General features: G+C 41.0%; 1 protein-coding gene across 7 annotated transcripts in view; it reads right to left on the bottom strand.

The window, feature by feature from the left end:
• The window catches only part of CCDC146 (coiled-coil domain containing 146), a 189,832-nt gene that overhangs the window by 51,441 nt on the left and 118,658 nt on the right, over positions 1 to 19,733 (bottom strand). For 3 of the 7 annotated variants that reach the window (XM_050782731.1, XM_050782730.1, XM_050782732.1), the window contains 2 exons: positions 6,199 to 6,281; positions 2,044 to 2,253 (listed from right to left, as the gene is read on the bottom strand). The exons of 1 other annotated variant lie outside the window; for it this stretch is intronic. In XM_050782731.1, coding sequence (XP_050638688.1) covers positions 2,044 to 2,253; positions 6,199 to 6,281 — 293 coding nt within the window. The remainder of the gene's footprint in view (positions 1 to 2,043; positions 2,254 to 6,198; positions 6,282 to 19,733) is intronic. 3 more of the 7 variants (XM_050782734.1, XM_050782735.1, XM_050782733.1) reach the window with 2 other exon arrangements.

The following is a 19,733-nucleotide window of genomic DNA, read 5'->3' as shown; positions in this document are numbered from 1 at the left end:
AGGTTGCAGTGAGCCGAAATCATGCCACTGCTCTCCAGCCTGGGCGACAGAGCACAACTCTGTCTCAAAACAAACAAACAAACAACAAAACAGACATAAACACACACATTAGCCTAGGCCTACACAGCGTCAGCATCAAAGCCGTTGTTTTCTGCCCCCACATCTTGTCCCACTGGAAGGTATTTAGGAGCTGTTATCTCCTATAACAATGCCTTTTCCTGGAATACTTCCTGAAGGACCTGCCTGAGGCTGTTTTACAGTTAATATATATTTTTTAAGAAGTAGAAAGAGTACACTCCAAAATAAAATGTATCAAATAGTAAATACTAGGCAAAAGTGCATTTGCAGCTTCATTGCAATCTTATGGGACCATCATCATATAGACAGTCCATTGTTGACTGAAACACCATTATGAGGTGCATGACTGTGATACTAAATATGGTAAGGCAATGAAATGCAGAGCCTATCATTCTTTACTGCTATTTCTTTTAGCATCACCATTATTTTTAGGAAAATAAGCTTGTTAGTTCTTGAGCCATTAATATTTGAGAATGCAAGGGAATCTTCTCAAGCTTAAGAATGATACATTATAAATTCAAAAAGAATACATACTAAACATTTCTGCAAATGTGCATTTTGAATGTTCTTATTCACCGCAGGTCACTAGGCATTGTCTCCTTCCCATCTCAGTGAATAATCTGCCTGTCTATACCTAAAGGGCAACAGTTCTGGTTTTTGTTTTTGTTTTTTTTCTCTTGGCAGGAATAGTTGGAAATTCTAAACAATTTAAATATCAACTGACTTATGTTCTTCTTACTCTTTCACGGAAATGTCAAGCATTCACATTTTCAATACTAATGAACAACCACCAATTGTTTTAATTTCAGTATTTTCTCAACTGAAAGAGCGCTTACAGAGCACAGAAATAGCTGGGCTTTCTTTTTATAGATGTCACTGGAAAGCCTGAAACAAGTTTAGATTGAAAGACAAAAAACCTCCCATTTCCCCCCCGAATAGGATGTCTTGATTAAACTGACCTTCTTTATTCACACCCCACCCACACCCACCACCAGTGAAAAAATAGGCCCCAAAGAGAAGATTTTAAACCCAGGGCTTCTAAGGTCTTCGAGAGGTTGCTCAAGTCATTTGCTTATCTCTAGGAAGGACTGAATTATATTTGCACTGTCAGAAGTCCACCTCTTAAAAATAGCCAGAGAAAGTTCTGCCACCTTAAATGGTAACAAACTCTAGGAGAAATGGTTTTGCTTTCTCCCCTGTACCCAGGCACAGCACACAGCACACCACAGCAGAAAACTTGAATTGCCATCATTTTCAAATTCAATCTAAATAGTATGACTTGCTGAACAAACCCTTCCACTGACTTGCTACTCCCTGGGAGGAAAGTTAGAAGAGATTTTGAAAATAACACTTCCCCTTTTAGCACTTAATGTCTGCTTTAGTTCACTAAATGACGTCCTCTAAATTTGGATAAGTAAATGTGTCTTCCAAAAGGATGTACCTTTTCTCCTTGATCCTGAGGAATAGCCTAGTAGTAGGAGATGAAGTTTGCGTATGTGGTCCTGTTGCTGTTCTCTTAGAAGAATAGAGTGGGCCAGATGAGATGTGAACCTCAGCTCACGGAGGCTTGTTTGGAAAACGCATGTGGGGAGAAGCGCCCACCATGCAGATGCGTGCTCTGGTACTGCACGCATGAGGGGCCACTGCCAGGGCAGGGGGAGGGCAAGGGAGCGCTAAGAACTTGTTTGATGGAGTGTGTTCTTTGGCTGCAGCTGTCAATGAGATGGCTTTCCTGACATGAAAAACACAGCAGGCATCTCTGTCACCTGAGCTTTTATTCGAGAAGTGTAATTTTCTTGTTCAGGGACTTCCCATTCCATTCTAAGGATTCAAGAGAACCAGGCTTGCAATCATCATCATATTGCTGTCTCCTACTCCTTCAGTTACCTCAAACTTCATCTCATTTTTTTTTTCTATTTATGAGGAAATGACTTTTCAGTGTGCTGGAGAGCATTGTTCACTTACCTTTTTAATCTGTACTGATTATGGAACTCTCTTTCCTTCACTGCATTATATTCATTTTGATACTTGAGAAGTTGTTCTCTCATTTTGGAGACCTCCGTGGAGAATGCTTCTGGAAAATTATCAGCTTGCTGCAGGTGAAACTGCTGCTGTTGTACTTGCTCAGTGAAACGTTTGGCATTCTGTAGCAGTTGGACCTCTGACTCTTGTGTGCTGAGTTACATGAAAAACAGAGACTCATGTAATGAGACATGTACACCCTCGGTTCCCTTTGTGGCTCCTGTGGGGGTCTAGTGAGGATAGCTGCTCCCCACTCCTGGGCTCAGCTCAACTCTGACATTTTTGTGCCAAGTCAGTTGACCCTTCATGTCCGTGGGTCCACATCTGTGGATTCAATCAACTACAAGGGAAAATTTTTGTTAAAAAATCGAGTCTGCTTCACCTTTGTGGTATTCTCCTCCAAAACACCTAACTCTGGTCTAAATATGAGAAAAATCCCAAACTGAGAAACATTCTATAGAATACCCGACTAGCACTCTTAAAACTGTCAACGTGATTTTAAGAAAACAAGGAAACACTGAGAAATTGTCACAGAGATCAAGCAGACATGAGGACTAAATATAGTGGGGTATACTGCATTGGGTCCTGGAACAAAAAAAGAACATTAGTGGAAAAACTGTTGAGAATCTGGAGTTCAATTGATAGTCATATACGAATGTTAACTTCCTAGTTTTGACTGACCATGGTTATGTAAGATGCTCCCATTAGAGGAAAATGGGTGAAGGATATATGGGAACTTCATATATTATTTTTGCAACTTTTCTATGAATCTAAAATTATTCCAAAATAAAATGTTTACTTAAAAATTGTTTCTTTACTGAACATGTACAGACTTTTGTTGTCATGATTCCCTAAACAATACAGCATAACCACCATTTACATAGCATTTACATTGTATTAGTATCGCAAGTAATCTAGAAATGATTTAAAGTATACAGGAGGATGTGATTAGGTTACATGCAAATACTATACCATTTTATATCAGGGACTTGAGTATCCATGGATTTTGGTATCTGCGGGAGCTCCTGGAATCAATCCCCCATGGATACCAAGAGATGACTGTACTATGCTAGGTGCAAGAGGTGAATAAGGCTTAGCTCCTAGCTTCAAGAATCTTACAATCTGGCAGATAGGGAGGAATACCAGATGACAAGTACTACTGCTGGTGTCCAGATCATGACAGCAGGAGACAACAGAAAAAGGATCACTCAATGGGAATGTGACATTTGCACTTGACTTTGAAGAATGATTATGACTTACTAGAAGGGGATAAATGATAGGGAAAGAGGAGATTTCCCCTTGGACTCCCCAAACAACCCTAGCTCCCTTTAATTCTTGTAACGTAATTGTAGGAAAATCTCTCCCCACTTAGTGAACTAAGACAGAAACTTTTCTAAAGACACTTTATTAGGAAACTAGAAAGAGAAATTCCTATACACAATTATGAATATAAATAAATTTATAGATTTCTGATTCTAAGATGGACACTGGTTAGAGCTGGACTTGAAGGTCACAGTAGAGGGAGATTCCTACAATCCCAGTTATGTTCTATGGCCTTGGCCCTATGTAGGGAAAAGGACTAAACATCTGTCAGAGGATGTAGAAAAAGGACATGGTGTAATCTCCAGTATCTTGTAGAACTCCTCTATGCTGCAAGCTAGCATCAGCTAGCAACAGCCCCAACCTTACCAGTAGATAGGATTCGTATATCCCAGAAACCCTTATATTAGCTACCTCGCCTATTTGAAGTAAGCCCTCACCACTTCCTATTTTAGAACCAGAGCTCTCTTTTGATGTGTGCTCCCCACCAACTGTCCTCACCAAGAGAAATCTTCAAGTTCCAGCTCATTTGCAGAGACGCCCAATGACTTGATCAAGCCAGTCTCAACTGAAGTTACCTTGTGCCTGCCTCACCTTTGTGATATTCTCAATTCAGTACAGATACATCCATTGTCCCAGGTTTTACAATGTTATTTGCTCAACAGTATCTAGCAAAACATTTACTGAGACATAACACGTTCCAGGCATGATGTTAGGTACCAAACAGCAGTAACAATAGCTACAATGAAACCTCAAATAATTTTCACTAATGAAAGCTGCAATTATTCTCCTATAATTCAATTTCCATGTATACTAATAAACTTTGCAAATCTAAAGTTATCTGATCTCCTTAATAAGTCAGGCTTCAGCTAGTGAAATTGTAAGCTGTTGGCCCAGGCTACAGTGCCTGTTTCTCCACAGAAAGGACAGGGTGGTAGGGTTCCAGCCAGAACACAAATGGCAACTTACCCACATGTACTTAAAACATGACACCAGTAGAAGAGACTTTAACAACTCTTATAACACGGTTTCTATGGAAGACTCCTTCAGTTTCAGTTCAATATTTCCAGGCTATATCTGCCCAGCTGCAGTCCTAGCAGCACGAATGTTAACGTCTGCTTCATATCTTTCCCACCCACCAGGCATTGGGAGTAGGAGAGAATGGTGAGTGTTTGCAATGGCAATAGAGGGAACTAAGTGGTCAAGAGGTAAAATGTGGGTAGCAGAAGGGAAGTTAACTGTTTTGCAACACAACCTGGAAGAGGAAGAAATAACGCCATAGCTGAGGTCCTGTATTGCTACTTGTCACTAGGGGCCAGGGAGCTGAGTTGCGGGCCAGGGGAGGAGGAAGTTAAGTCAAAGCACCCTGCAAATCTCCACTGGGCTCTAGAGAAGAGCTATCCAGAGGGCAGGAAACACTGATATTCCTTGTGTTTGCAAAGAGGATTGGAGGGATGCCCAGAGAACTGCATGGCATTTCCTCTCAGTTAAGCAGTGTGAAGTATGCTGTAAAAGGTGACTCCAGACTTTCCACTTAAAGTCTCAAAATTCCTGAGTATTGAGGACTCTGAGAACACACTGGCAGGTGTGACCAGCTATGGGGGAATGGAACCTCCATTAGGTGTGAGGGTGAGGACTTGGCTTGGGCTTGAGGACAAGGAACGAAGGCTGGGGGCTCTGGAGGGGTGTGAGGAACCTGGGTGCACCTGAAGTTTGCATAGGAATGCAGTTCTCCTCTTCTCAAAGTTGTTCACTCTTCCCTCATGCTTTCACCCTCAAAGTAGCCAAATATCTCTGGGCAAGATAAGAAGGAGGGGCAGTGATTAGGAATTGCGGGGAGAGGACGGCTGGGGAGTGGCAGCATGGAGTTTCTATCTGCTGCTGTTGCTCCTTGGCTTTTGATGAAGACACCATGCAAGGCCATGAGACAAGACGGGGGAAAAGGAAAGAAAGAGGCTTTGGAGTGGTAAAGAATCACAGCACATTAGGGTTTTTCTTCACTCCCCTGCCCTCTTAATTCCCAGTGGCTAATAGCCAGTGCTCAGGCAGGCTTGCTGCACTCTTCTGTGATAGCCTGTTCTTCTGACCTGTTGCTGACTGGGACTTGCAAGGTAAGTAGCTTGTGATTTGGGGAGGAGGTGAGAAGTAAAGACAGGGTCTCAGCAGACTTAGGCTGGGGTTGTTGGAGAATCTACACCTCTGAGTGATGAACAGACATGGGAGAAGGGTCCTGCAGGTGTGGCCTATGCAGAGACTGTCAGTGTCCCACCAGAATCCTCTTGCCCACCGGCAGCTTTGGTGGACAGTTGCCATATGTCAGCAGCACCTGTGTCCCTCTGCCTGAGAGCTGTCTCTGGCCATCAAAGTTTGCTTCGTTTGTCAAAGGGCAAGCTAGAAGTGTCAAGAGCTAATCTCCCTGGGAGTAATTTGTAATAAAATGAATGGTGGAAACTGGTGGGCAAATATTCCAGTTTCTTCACTCTTCAGGGGGAGAGTGCTGAGGTGAGCCACTCAGAGGCTCCTCTGTGAGGCTGAGCCCCAGTAGCCCATCATATAAACTCGCAGATGAACATGGCCCGTTCAAGGCTGGATTCCTTCCTTCCCAGTTGCACTTCGCCACTTGCTCATGATGCTTTCTCGTATCACTTCTCAAACTATCTGAATGCAAATCCTTGCCTCAGGGTCTGCTTATGGGGGAATGCAAATGAAGACAGGTCTCATCACCAGTAAGAAATTTAAAGATGATTAATCATGTCTCCATACTGGTAAACTGCGTACCTCATCACGGCGTCATGCAGCAAGGTATACTTGGCTTTTAACTCTGCCATTCTGGTTCCAGGAAGTTTTCCCATAGCATGTAACTAGCAAAGAGAACAAAGGGTCACTATTAATCACCACCCTCTTTAGTCTCTTAAGCAGGCGATGGAATGGATATATGGATATCTTATAAAATCCTCCATTCAACATTAGAGGAGACACATGAGGCAATGTAGTGTACTGGAAACATGCCAGGTGTTTGGAGAAAATAGTGCTGGTTCTATTCTGCCCCCAGTACATTCTGTGTCCTCAGGCAAGTCTCTTCATCTCCCTAGGCTGTTATTTCTTTGTCTGGAAATTAAGAGAATTGAGTTAAATTCTTGTAATTCTAAAAGAAAATTCAAGGTTTAACAAATAATCTGAACAGTGTAGATTATAGGAAAGGCTATTTGTAAATTGAGAAAATGAATGGTTATTGAACAGCTATTAGAGTATGTGTTGCCCATCAGTTATTTCATTCTTAAAAATATTGTGAAATAAAGATTATCTTCTCCATTTGAAACTAAAGTTTAGAAAAATGATTTGTTCAAAATTGTAGAGCTGGTTGAGCTCCAAAAACCCACAATCACTCCCTTGTACCATGATGCCTTTGCCTCTGCTGTCAAAGAAGCATGGAAAGTTTTCCAATGCATAAAGAGGTACTAATTATTCCCATTTTATTTCTAGTTAAAATGACTTTTGATCTGTTCTCTGAGTTAGGTGATAATTAGTTAACAGACATCATAAAACATCGTCAAACACTAAAGTTTTACCATCCTAAAATCGTAATGCAATGAGCATTTGTATTAGGTTTGACTTCAACTGCTAGCGACAGTATCAAAATAGAACTAAAGAGAATATTTGTGTTTTTCAACCCAGTTGTTCTTACGTTCATTTATTTATTTATTATGGAGTCTCACTCTGTTGCCCAGGTCGGAGTGCAATGGTGCAATCTCGGCTCACTGTAACCTCTGCCTCCTGGGTTTAAGCGATTCTCATACCTCAGCCTCCCGAGTAGCTGGGACCACAAGGGCGCACCACCATGCCCAGCTAATTTTTTGTATTTTTTTGTAGGGATGGGGGTTCACCATGTTAGCCAGGCTGGTCTTGAACTCCTGACCTCAGGTGATCCACCTGCCTTGGCCTCCCAAAGTGCTGAAATTACAGGCGTGAACCACTGCGCCTGGCCCTTACCTCTAAAGTATTTATTGAATCCATCCACTTTCCTCTCCCTTCCCCGATCTCACTGGCCCAAGTCTCATCATCTTTCAGTTGGACGATTACAAAACCTCCTAATTGCCCTTCTGCCAGGGAGATTTTTCAGGGAGATCTTTTTAAAAATCAGTCAAGGTTATGTTATGCTGGGTGCTCAAAACACTTCAAATGGAATAAAATTCAAGACCCTTGGTATTCAAGACCTTGAGGTCCTGCCTGACTCCAACACCCCCACAGCCTCCTTACACAACACCCTCTTCAGGCTCCCAGTGCTTCAGTGCTTCTGCCACACTGGCTGCCTTTGATTTCCACAAGTGTGTGAGTCTCTCTTTTTCTCCAGGGCCTCTGATTAGTCATTCCTCACTCCCTCCGCTTCACTCCAACTCTTTCTTCATGCCTCAGCTTAAATATCAGTTCATAAGAAGGCCTTCTCTGACTTCCAAATCTAAGGAAGATTACCACATGTACTTACTCCTTCCCCTAAAGAACGCTGTGCTTCATAACATTACAATCTGCAAGAATAAATTTACTTACATTATTAAAAACATTTTTATACTTCCCCAGCTAGTATATAAGATCTATGAGGAAAGGGCCCAGATTACCTTGTCCTTCACTGTATCCTCAGCCAAAGTATTACTAGAATCCCAGGCACAGTATAGGTGCTAGGTAAATTGCTTATATTTGTTAGCAAATGAATGAATGAAGCTATAAAAATGCAAAAGTCTGAGTGTATACAGTGGGGTTTCACGGTCTTTCTACCCACGTCAGGGTAGAAAATGTTAAATACATTATGAAACCCTCTCTTCTTTGTGAAAGTGTTGGGGATCTTTCCTGAGGGCCATATTAGCTGGTACCAGACCTGGCTTCCAATCCCTACAGTCCTCATTTTTTTCTTTAATCTATGGGTGAAATATGGTGAACAAGATCTTTAAGACCTTTGAGGATACTCTACCTATATCAAATATCTTAAAATCTACTCATATGCCACCTTAAATATAATTTATTTATAACTTTTTTTTCCCCCAGAGATGGATTCTCACTCTGTTGCCCAGGCTGGAGTACGGTGGTGCAATCTCGGCTCACTGCAACCTCTGCCTCCTGGGTTCTGGCAATTCTCCTGCCTCAGCCTCCCAAGTAGGTGGGACTACAGGCGCATGCCACCACGCCCGGCTAATTTTTTGTATTTTAGTAGAGATGGGGTTTCACCATGTTGCCCAGGCTAGTCTCGAACTCCTGAGCTCAGGCAACCCACCCACCTTGGCCTCCCGAAGTGCTAGGATTACAGGTGTGAGCCACTGCGCCCGGCCTATTTGTAACTTTTTAACTGTTGAATTGCTGTTGGTAAGTAGACTTAATGTCACATTTTACAGACATTTATTTTGGTTCTGCAGTATTTTTTAGCCAATATAGAATTTATTTCATGTTTCAAATATTTTCATTGGTTTCCCATTTTCATTGGTTTCCCAAAGTGTACAGACCATAGTTACTACGCCTTTAAAATCTAATAAGTTAAAAAAAAAAAAAAAAAAAAAAAAAAGCCTTTACAAGTAGACACACTTAAAGGAGAAAAGTTGCTGGGAAAAGATTATGAAAAGGTAAATATGTGAGTGTGTGTTTGTATGTATATGTGTACAATGAAGACCAACTAGGGGCTAGCCTAGTAACTAGCTAATCACTCAGCTTCTGAAGGTAAACTACTGGGTAAAGTAATTGTGGATTCATATATTCAAAAAACAGATAGTATTTAGCTTTTTTCTTAAGCTGAAAAGACCATTACTTCCTACTTAATGCTCCCTGCATAATACAAACAGAAATGAATGTAACATAGGCCCTGCCTTAAGGTAGGCCAAAGTTTGAAGAGATAGATACAAAAGAAATGACAGAATACTGAAACTACATTCTGTAGTTTTATTTTAAGTAAATGATTGTATCTGGCATTTTGCAATGTTTTAATATTGCAAGTTAAAGCAGGGGTTCCCAGCCCCTGGGCTTTAGGAACTGGGCTGCACAGCAGGAGATGAGCAGTGGGTAAGTGAGCATTACCACCTGAGCTCTGCATCTGACAGATCAGTGGTGGCATTCGATTCTCACAGGAGCATAAACCCCATTGCGAAATGCGCATGTGAGGGATCTAGGTTGTGCGCTCCTTATGAGAATGTAACGCCTGATGATCTATGGTAGAACAGTTTCATCCCAAAAGCGTTCCTTCCACTCCATGGAAAAATTGTCTTCCAAGAAACTGATCCCTGGTGTCAAAAAAGTTGGGGACTGCTGATTTAAAGCAAATAAGTAAAATTATAAATTACAGACCAATCCAGGGGGTGGGTGGGACTTCCAAAATGGTGCAATGAAGAGCTTGATGAATTCTCTCCCTCAAAGAAACATTGATTTGGCCAGGCGCAGTGGCTTATGCCTGTAATCCCAGAACTTTGGGAGGCCGAGGCAGGCAGATCATCTGAGGTCAAGAGTTCGAGACCAGCCTGGTCAACATGATGAAACCCCATTTCTACTAAAAACACAAAAAATTAGCCGGGCGTGGTGGCACATGCCTGTACTACCAGCTACTCGGGAGGCTGAGGCAGGAGAATCGCTTGAACCACAGAGGCAGAGGTTGCAGTGAGCTGAGATCACTCCACTGCACTCCAGCCTGGGTGACAGCATGAGATTCTGTCTCAAAAAAAGAAAAGAGAAGAAAAGAAACACTGATTTAACTGGTCAAAATAATCTAAGACTACCATTTAAAATATCTGGAAATTGACCTAAGGGTATATAATAAATTGAGAAACACTTATTCAATAAAATCTACTGAAGCTCAGCAAGAAACTGCCATTTGAACCATGGGCTGCATCCATCCCTCTAGCTCCAGGTTTCAGAACTATTCTGGGCAGGCTTGCAGCCAGTGAGGTGCCCATGTACCCCACTTTCCTATTGCTGAAGATCAAGATCTATCCCAGATGAAGATCTAGGAAACGGTAGCACTCAGCACTCATCCTCCCCTTCTTCCGCATGGGCAGCTGTCGCTGTTTGGTAGTGCCAGTACTCACACCCTAATGTCCTGCTCTACAGGCAGACCCTTGGCAGGGCAAACAAAACAGAGTTTCCCATATCCCCAGCTCCTGCTCAGTAACACAGAAGGCCCTAACCAGGCTGGGGGCTGAGCAAGCTGTGAGGACTTGCAGCTCTGCAGCCCTGCCTTTGACTTTATTTGGAACAGAGTGTAGTACATTCATGTCCCAGAGCAATGCAAAAAATAATAGACATAGAAAAATAGATATCATAAGGGCTAACAGAGTAGGCCAATAGCTCTGCGATACTAATAGATGCAGACCAGCAGAAGTTTAACAGATAAATTGGGATGAGGGACAGTAAAAAAATTCACACTTGATACTGGTGGTCCAGGAGACTGTGGAAAAGCCCACGGCTGTGGCCACCCAAGATCAACTAGACAGGGTACTTCCAAGCTGTCAGTCCCTGAGTTGAAAGTGGCAGGTATATAAACTCCTTGAACTTCAAAAGTTGCTCCCAAGTCACACACAGACCCAATGGAAAAGGATGAAAACCTTACTGGCCCAGGGGGCTGAAGCGTGACCTCTGACCAATCAGTGACTGACCCAGGGCAACCCCTAGGAACTCAAATTTAAAAACAAAAAAACAAGGGACAACTATCTAAGCAGAGACATCAGAGGCTGCCTACTGTGGGGGAAAAATATACTTCATAGTATTAGTCCAGCCAAGTCACTAAACAAATAAATAAATGAACAACAAGAACAAGAACAAAACAGCATCAATAAGCCTGGGAAGTATCAGAATCCAGAGTTGTTACAATATATGACCTAAAATGTCCAATTTTCAATGAAAAATTGTGAGACATGCAAGGAAACAAGAAAGTGTGACCCCCATCCCACATAGTGAGATCCCTAGCCCTTTTTTACACAGGAAAAAAAAACAAAAAAAAAACAAAAAACAGGCAGAAACTTTCTTGGGGAGGATGCAGATGTTAGATTTAACAAAGACTTCAAAGAAGAGATTATAAATATGTTTGAAGAATGAAGGAAACCATGTTTAGAAAATTAAAGGAGAGTATGATGACAATGCATCAAATAGAGATTGTCAATAAGAAGAAATTTTTAAGGAGCTACACTGAAATTCCTAAGTAGAAAATCATAATTGAAAAATTCACTGGAGGAATTCAACAGTAGATTTGAGCAAGCAGAAGAATCAGTAAACGTGTAGATAAGTTGAGAAGGCAGATGTGCCCACTTATTCATGTGGGATGTGCTTCAAGACCCCAAAAGGATCCCTGAATGGATAGTACCTAACCAATATATGCTAGGCACAAATTTATTTTCCCTTCACAATTCACAGATAAGATGTATTCTTACTGTAGATCTTAGCAACCTCAGCAAACTTTTTTTTTCTTTCCTTAGTAAGTTGAGAACTTTCACTTTTTCACTTAAGGAAGCACTTTATGGCTTCTCTTTGGCATATCCAAATTGCCACTAACACTGTTCTTGTGCTTTTGGGCCATTATTAAGTAAAATAAGGGTTACTTGACACAAGCACAGCAATCCTGCAACAGTGGACCTGATAACTAAGACAGCCACTAAGTGACCAATGGGTGGGTAGTATACATAGTGTGTACATGCTGGACAAAGGGATGATTCACATTCCAGGTGGGATGGAGTGAGACCATGAGATATTTTATCACACTACTCAGAATAGCATGCAATTAAAACTTATGAATTGTTTACTTCTGGAATTTTCCACTTAATATTTTTGGACCATAGTTGACCACGGATACCCGAAATGGCAGAACATAAAATTGCAGATGGGGTGGTGGGGACTACTGTATATAATTTGAAGAACAGAGAGAAAAAGTATGAAGACACACGAACAGATTGTCACAGAAATGGAGGACATTAAGTCCACTAAATTACATGTAATGGGAGAACCAGAGAAAAAAAGAACAGAAAAAATACTTGAAGAAATAAAAACTTTGCAAATGGGATAATAACATATTCAAGAGCTCAAAGAATCCCTGGTAGAATCAACAAAAAGATATTCACAGGGGGGCACCCAACATGGCCGAATAGGAACAGCTCCAGCCTCCAGCTCCCAGTGTGAGCGACACAGAAGATGGGTGATTTCTGCATTTTCAACTGAGGTACCAGGTTCATCTCACTGGGGCGTGTCGGACAGTCGGTACTGGTCAGTGGGTACAGCCCAACCAGCGAGAGCTGAAGCAGAGCTGTGAAGCACAAGGGGGAAGGGAATTCCTTTTGCTAGCCAAGGGAAACAGACACACAACACCTGGAAAATCAGGTAACTCCCACCCTAATACTGCACTTTACCAAGGGTCTTAGCAAATGGCACACCAGGAAGTTACATCCCGCACCTGGCCCAGAGGGTCCCACACCCACAAGCCTCCCTCATTGCTAGCACAGCAGTCTGAGATCTAACTGCAAGGCAGCAGCAAGGATGGGGGAGGGGCGCCCACCATTGTGGAGGCTTAAGTAGGTAAACAAAGCCACCAGGAGCTCAAATTGGGTGGAGCCCAACACAGCTCAAGGAGGCCTGCCTGCCTCTGTGGACTCCAACTCTGGGGACAGGGCATAGCTAAAGAAAAAGCAGCAGAAACCTCTGCAGATGTAAATGTCCCTGTCTGACAGCTTTGAAGAGAGCAGTGGTTCTCCCAGTACAGAGGGTTGAGATCTGAGAATGGACAGACTGCCTGCTCAAGTGGATCACTGATACCTGAGTAGCCTAACTGGGAGACATGCCCCACTGGGTGCAGACCGACACCTCACCCTCACATGGCTGGGTACACCCCCTGAGATGAAGCTTCCAGAGCAAGAATCAGACAGAAACACTCGCTGTTCAGCAATATTCTATCTTCTGCAGCCTCCGCTGCTGATACCCAGGCAAACAGGGTCTGGAGTGGACCTCCAGCAAACTCCAACAGACCTGCAGCTGAGGGTCCTGACTGTTAGAAGGAAAACTAACAAACAGAAAGGACACCCACACCAAAACCCCATCAGTATATCACCATCATCAAAGACCAAAGACAAAACCACAAAGATGGGGAAAAAGTAGTGCAAAAAAGCTGGAAATTCAAAAAATCAGAGCGCACCTCCCCCTCCAAAGGAATGCAGCTCATCACCAGCAATGAAACAAAGCTGGATGGAGAATGACTTTGACAAGTTGAGAGAAGAAGGCTTCAGTCAATCAAATTTCTCAGAGCTAAAGGAGGAACTATGTACCCAGCGCAAAGAAACTAAAAACCTTGAAAAAACAATGGATGAATGGATAACTAGAATAATCAATGCAGAGAAGACCATAAAAGAACTGATAGAGATGAAAACCATGACACGAAAACTACGTGACAAATGCACAAGCTTCAGTAACTGACTTGATTAACTGGAAGAAAGAGTATCAGTGACTGAAGATCAAATGAATGAAATGAAGTGAGAACAGAGGTGTACAGAAAAAAGAGTAAAAATAAATTAACAAAGCCTCCAAGAACTATGGGACTATGTGAAAAGACCAAATCTACGTCTGATTGGTGTGCCTCAAAGTGACGGGGCAAATGGAACCAAGTTGGAAAACACTCTGCAGGATATCATCCAGGAGAACTTCCCCAACCTAGTAAGGTAGGCCAACATTCAAATTCAGGAAATACAGAGAATGCCACCAAGATAATCCTCGAAAAGAGCAACTCGAAGACACATAATTGCCAGATTCACCAAAGTTGAAATGAAGGAAAAAATGTTAAGGGCAGCCAGAGAGAAAGGTCGGGTTACCCACAAAGGGAAGCCCATCAGACTAACAGAAGATCTCTCGGCAGAAACTCTACAAGCCAGAAGAAAGTGGGGGCCAATATTCAGCATTCTTAAAGGAAAGAATTTTAAACCCAGAATTTCATATCCAGCCAAACTAAGTTTCATAAGTGAAGGAGAAATAAAATCCTTTACAGACAAGCAAATGCTTAGAGATTCTGTCACCACCAGGCCTGCCCTACAAGAGATCCTGAAGGAAGCACTAAACATAGAAAGGAACAACAGGTACCAGCCATTGCAAAAACATACCAAAATGTAAAGTCCATCGATGCTAGGAAGAAACCGCATCAATTAACGAGCAAAATAACCAGCTAATATCATAATGACAGGATCAAGTTCACACATAACAATATTAACCTTAAATGTAAATGGACTAAATGGTCCAATTAAAAGACACAGACTGGTAAATTGGATAAAGAGTCAAGACCCATCAGTTTGCTGTATTCAGGAGACCCATCTCACATGCAGAGACACACATACGCTCAAAATAAAGGGATGGAGGAACATCTACCAAGCAAATGGAAAACAAACAAAAAAAAAGCAGGGGTTGCAATCCTAGTCTATGATAAAACAGACTTTATCAAAGATCAAAAGAGACAATAAGGCCATTACATAATGGTAAAGGGATCAATTCATCAGGAAGAGCTATCCTAAATATATATGCACCCAATACAGGAGCACCCAGATTCTTAAAGCAAGTCCTTAAAGACTTACAAAGAGACGTAGACTCCCATACAATAATAATGGGAGACTTTAACACCCCACTGTCAACATTTGACAGATCAATGAGACAGAAAGTTAACAAGGATATCTAGGAATTGAACTCAACTCTGCACCAAGCAGACCTAATAGACATCTACAGAACTCTCCACCCCAAATCAACAGAATATACATTCTTCTCAGCACCACATCGCACATATTCTAAAATTGACCACAGAATTGGAAGTAAAGTACTCCTCAGCAAATGTAAAAGAACAAAAATCACAACAAACTGTCTCTCAGACCACAGTGCAATCAAATTAGAACTCAAGATTAAGAAACTCACTCAAAACAACTCAACTACATGGAAACTGAACAACTTGCTCCTGAATGACTACTGGGAAAATAACGAAATGAAGCCAGAAATAAACATGTTCTTTGAAACCAATGAGAACAAAGATACAACATACCAGAATCTCTGGGACACATTTAAAGCAGTGTGTAGAGGGAAATTTATAGCACTAAATGCCCACAAGAGAAAGCAGAAAAGATCTAAAATTGACACCCTAACATCACAATTAAAAGAACTAGAGAAGCAAGAGCAAACACATTCAAAAGCTAGCAGAAGGCAAGAAAAAACTAAGATCAGAGCAGAACTGAAAGAGATAGAGAAACAAAAAACCCTTCAAAAAATCAATGAATCCAGGAGTTGGTTTTTTGAAAAGATCAACAAAATTGATAGACCGCTAGCAAGACTAATAAAGAAGAGAAGAGAGAAGAATCAAAGAGATGCAATAAAAAATGATAAAGGGGATATCACCACCAACCCCACAGAAATACAAACTACCATCAGAGAATACTATAAACACCTCAATGCAAATAAACTAGAAATCCTAGAAGAAATGGATAATTTCCTGGACACTTACACTCTCCCAAGACTAAACCAGGAAGAAGTTGAATCCCTGAATAGACCAATAGCAGGCTCTGAAATTCAGGCAATAATTAATAGCCTATCAAACAAAAAAAGTTCAAGACCAGACAGATTCACAGCCAAATTCTACCAGAGGTACAAGAAGGAGCTGGTACCATTCCTTCTGAAACTATTCCAATCAATGGAAAAAGAGGGAATCCTCCCTAACTCATTTTATGAGGCCAGCATCATCCTGATACCAAAACCTGGCAGAGACACAACAAAAAAAGAGAATTTTAGACCAGTATCCCTGATGAACATCGATGCAAAAATCCTCAATAAAATACTGGCAAACCAAATCCAGGAGCACATCAAAAAGCTTATGCATCATGATCAAGTGGGCTTCATCCCTGGGATGCAAGGCTGGTTCAACATTCGCAAATCAATAAACATAATCCAGCCTATTACCAGAACCAAAGACAAAAACCACGTAATTACCTCAATAGATGCAGAAAAGGCTTTTGACAAAATTCAACAGCCCTTCATGCTAAAAACTCCCAATAAATTTGGTATTCATGGAACATATCTCAAAATAATAAGAGCTATTTATGACAAACCCACAGCCAATATCATACTGAATGGGCAAAAACTGGAAGTATTCCCTTTGAAAACTGGCACAAGACAGGGATGCCCTCTCTCACCACTCCTATTCAACAAGTGTTGGAAGTTCTGGCTAGGGCAATCAGGCAAGAGAAAGAAATAAAGGGTATACAGTTAGGAAAAGAAGAAGTCAAATTGTCCCTGTTTGCAGATGACATGATTGTATATTTAGAAAACCCCATTATCTCAGCCCAAAATCTCCTTAAGCTGATAAGCAACTTCAGCAAAGTCTCAGGATACAAAATTAATGTGCAAAAGTCACAAGCATTCTCATACACCAATAACAGAAACAGAGAGCCAAATCATGAATGAACTCCCATTCACGATAGCTTCAAAGAGAACAAAATACATAGGATTCCAACTTACAAGGGATATAAAGGATCTCTTCAAGGAGAACTACAAACCACTGCTCAGTGAAATAAGAGGACACAAACAAATGGAAGAACATACCATGCTCATGGATAGGAAGAATCAATATCGTGAAAATGGCCATACTGCCCAAGGTAATTTATAGATTCAATGCCATCCCCATTAAGCTACCAAAGACTTTCTTCATAGAATTTGAAAAAACTGCTTTAAAGTTCATATGGAACCCAAAAAGACCCCCTCATTGCCAAGACAGTCCTAAGCTGAAAGAACAAAGCTGGAGGCATCACGCTACCTGACTTCAAACTATACTACAAGGCTACAGTAACCAAAACAGCATGGTACTGGTACCAAAACAGAGATATAGACCAATGGAACAGAACAGAGCCCTCAGAAAGAATACCACACATCTACAACCATTTGATCTTTGACAAACCTGACAAAAACAAGAAATGGGGAAAGGATTCCCTATTTAATAAATGGTGCTGGGAAAATTGGCTAGCCATAAGTAGAAAGCTGAAACTGGATCCTTTCCCTACTCCTTATACGAACATTAATTCAAGATGGATTAGAGACTTAAATGTTAGACCTAAAACTATAAAAACCCTAGAAGAAAACCTAGGTAATACCATTCAGGACATGGGCATGGGCAAGGACTTCATGTCTAAAACACCAAAAGCAATGGCAACAAAAGCCAAAATTGACAACTGGGATCTCATTAAACTAAACAGCTTCTGCACAGCAAAAGAAACTACCATCAGAGTGAACAGGCAACCTACAGAATGGGAGAAAATTTCTGCAATCTACTCATCTGACAAAGGGCTAATATCCAGAACCTACAAAGAACTCAAACAAATTTACAAGAAAAAAACAAACAACCCCATCAAAAAGTTGGCAAAGGGTATGAACAGACACTTCTCAAAAGACGACATTTATACAGCCAACAGACACATGAAAAAATGCTCCTCATTGCTTGCCATCAGAGACATGCAAACCAAAATCACAATGAGATATCATCTCACACCAGTTAGAATAGCAATCATTAAAAAATTAGGAAACAACAGGTACTGGAGAGGATGTGGAGAAATAGGAATACTTTTACACTGTTGGTGGGCCTGTCAACTAGTTCAACCATTGTGGAAAACACTGTGGTGATTCCTCAAGGATCTAGAACTAGAAATACCATTTGACCCAGCCATCCCATTACTGGGTATATACTCAAAGGATTATAAACCATGCTGCTATAAAGACACATGCACACGTATGTTTATTGCGGCACTATTCACAATAGCAAAGACTTGGCATCGACCCAAATGTCCATCAGTGACAGACTGAATTAAGAAAATGTGGCACACATACACCATGGAATACTATGCACCCATAAAAAAGGATGAGTTCATGTTCTTTGTAGGGACATGGATGCAGCTGGAAACCATCGTTCTCAGTAAACTATCGCAAGAACAGAAAACCAAACACTGCATGTTCTCACTCATAGGTGGGAATTGAACAATGAGATCACTTGGACACGGTAAGGGGAACACCACACACCGGGGCCTGTTGTGCGGAGCAGGGAGTGGGGAGGGATAGCACTAGGAGATACACCTAATGTAAATGACGAGTTAATGGGTACAGCACACCAACATGGCACATATATACATATGTAACAAACCTGCACGTTGTGCACACGTACCCTAGAACTTAAAGTATAATAATAATAAAAAAAGATATTCACATTTGGATACACCACAAACTGCTGAAAGCTAAAGATAAAGATAAATCTCTAAAGTGGCAAAAAACCAAAAACAAACAAAAAAACCCCCAGCTTATTATGTACAAGGGAATCACAGTAAGAGTGACTCGTCATCTAAAATAGTGGAGGACAGAAGGCAGTGACTTGACACATTCAAAGTGAAGAAAACACACACACACACACACACACACACACACACACACACCTGTCAGCCAAGAATCCTATATCCATCAAAAACATCTTTCAAATAGGAAGGGAAAATAAAGACATTCCAATATAAACCAAACTAGAGAAAATCATTGCTGGCACACCTGCCTTATAAGAAATAATAAAATAAGTTCTTCATGCTGGAAAGAAGGGACAATAACTCAAATCCACGTGAAAAAACAAAGAGTGTACTCAAGTTGAAAACATGCTCATATAAAAGCTTGGACACGAACGTTTATAGCAGCATCCTTCATAATAGTAAAAAAAAGAAAAAACCTTCATGTCCATCAATTGACAAATGGACAAACAAAATATATATCCATAGGATGGAATATTCAGCCATAAAAAGGAATGGAGTCTTCACGCCTACTATAACATGGGTGAACTTTGAAATCTATATGCTAAGTGAAAGAGGCCAGATACCAAAGGCCACATATTGTGTTATTCATTTATATGAAATATCCAGAGTGGGCAGATCTTTGGAGACAGAAAGTCGATTTAGTGGTTTCCTACATGTAAGGCAACTGGTGGGAGGGGAATGACTTTTAATGGGCACAAGGTTTCTTTGGTGTCGTGAAAATATTCTACAATTAGGCCATGACTATAACACTCTGTATATACTAAAGGCCATTAAAAACACTTTAAAAGAGTGAATTTTATGGTAGAACTCAAGAAAACTTAATTTTAATGTAAATTATATTAGAAATCAATTTTCTGTGTAAAAGAGATACAACTGTAAAATCAAATTAGTGAAAACACTACAAAATTAAAATTAAATTGCAAATACAAAGGATGAACTCATGCTTAAACTTTTTTTTTCCTAGCTTTGTCCATTAAATAGCCTAGACTGCACACCTACAACTATCTGATCTTT

This window comes from Macaca thibetana, chromosome 3 (genome assembly GCF_024542745.1).
Source record: "Macaca thibetana thibetana isolate TM-01 chromosome 3, ASM2454274v1, whole genome shotgun sequence".
Lineage (NCBI taxonomy): Eukaryota > Metazoa > Chordata > Mammalia > Primates > Cercopithecidae > Macaca > Macaca thibetana.
This window is presented reverse-complemented; position numbering and strand designations above follow the sequence as displayed.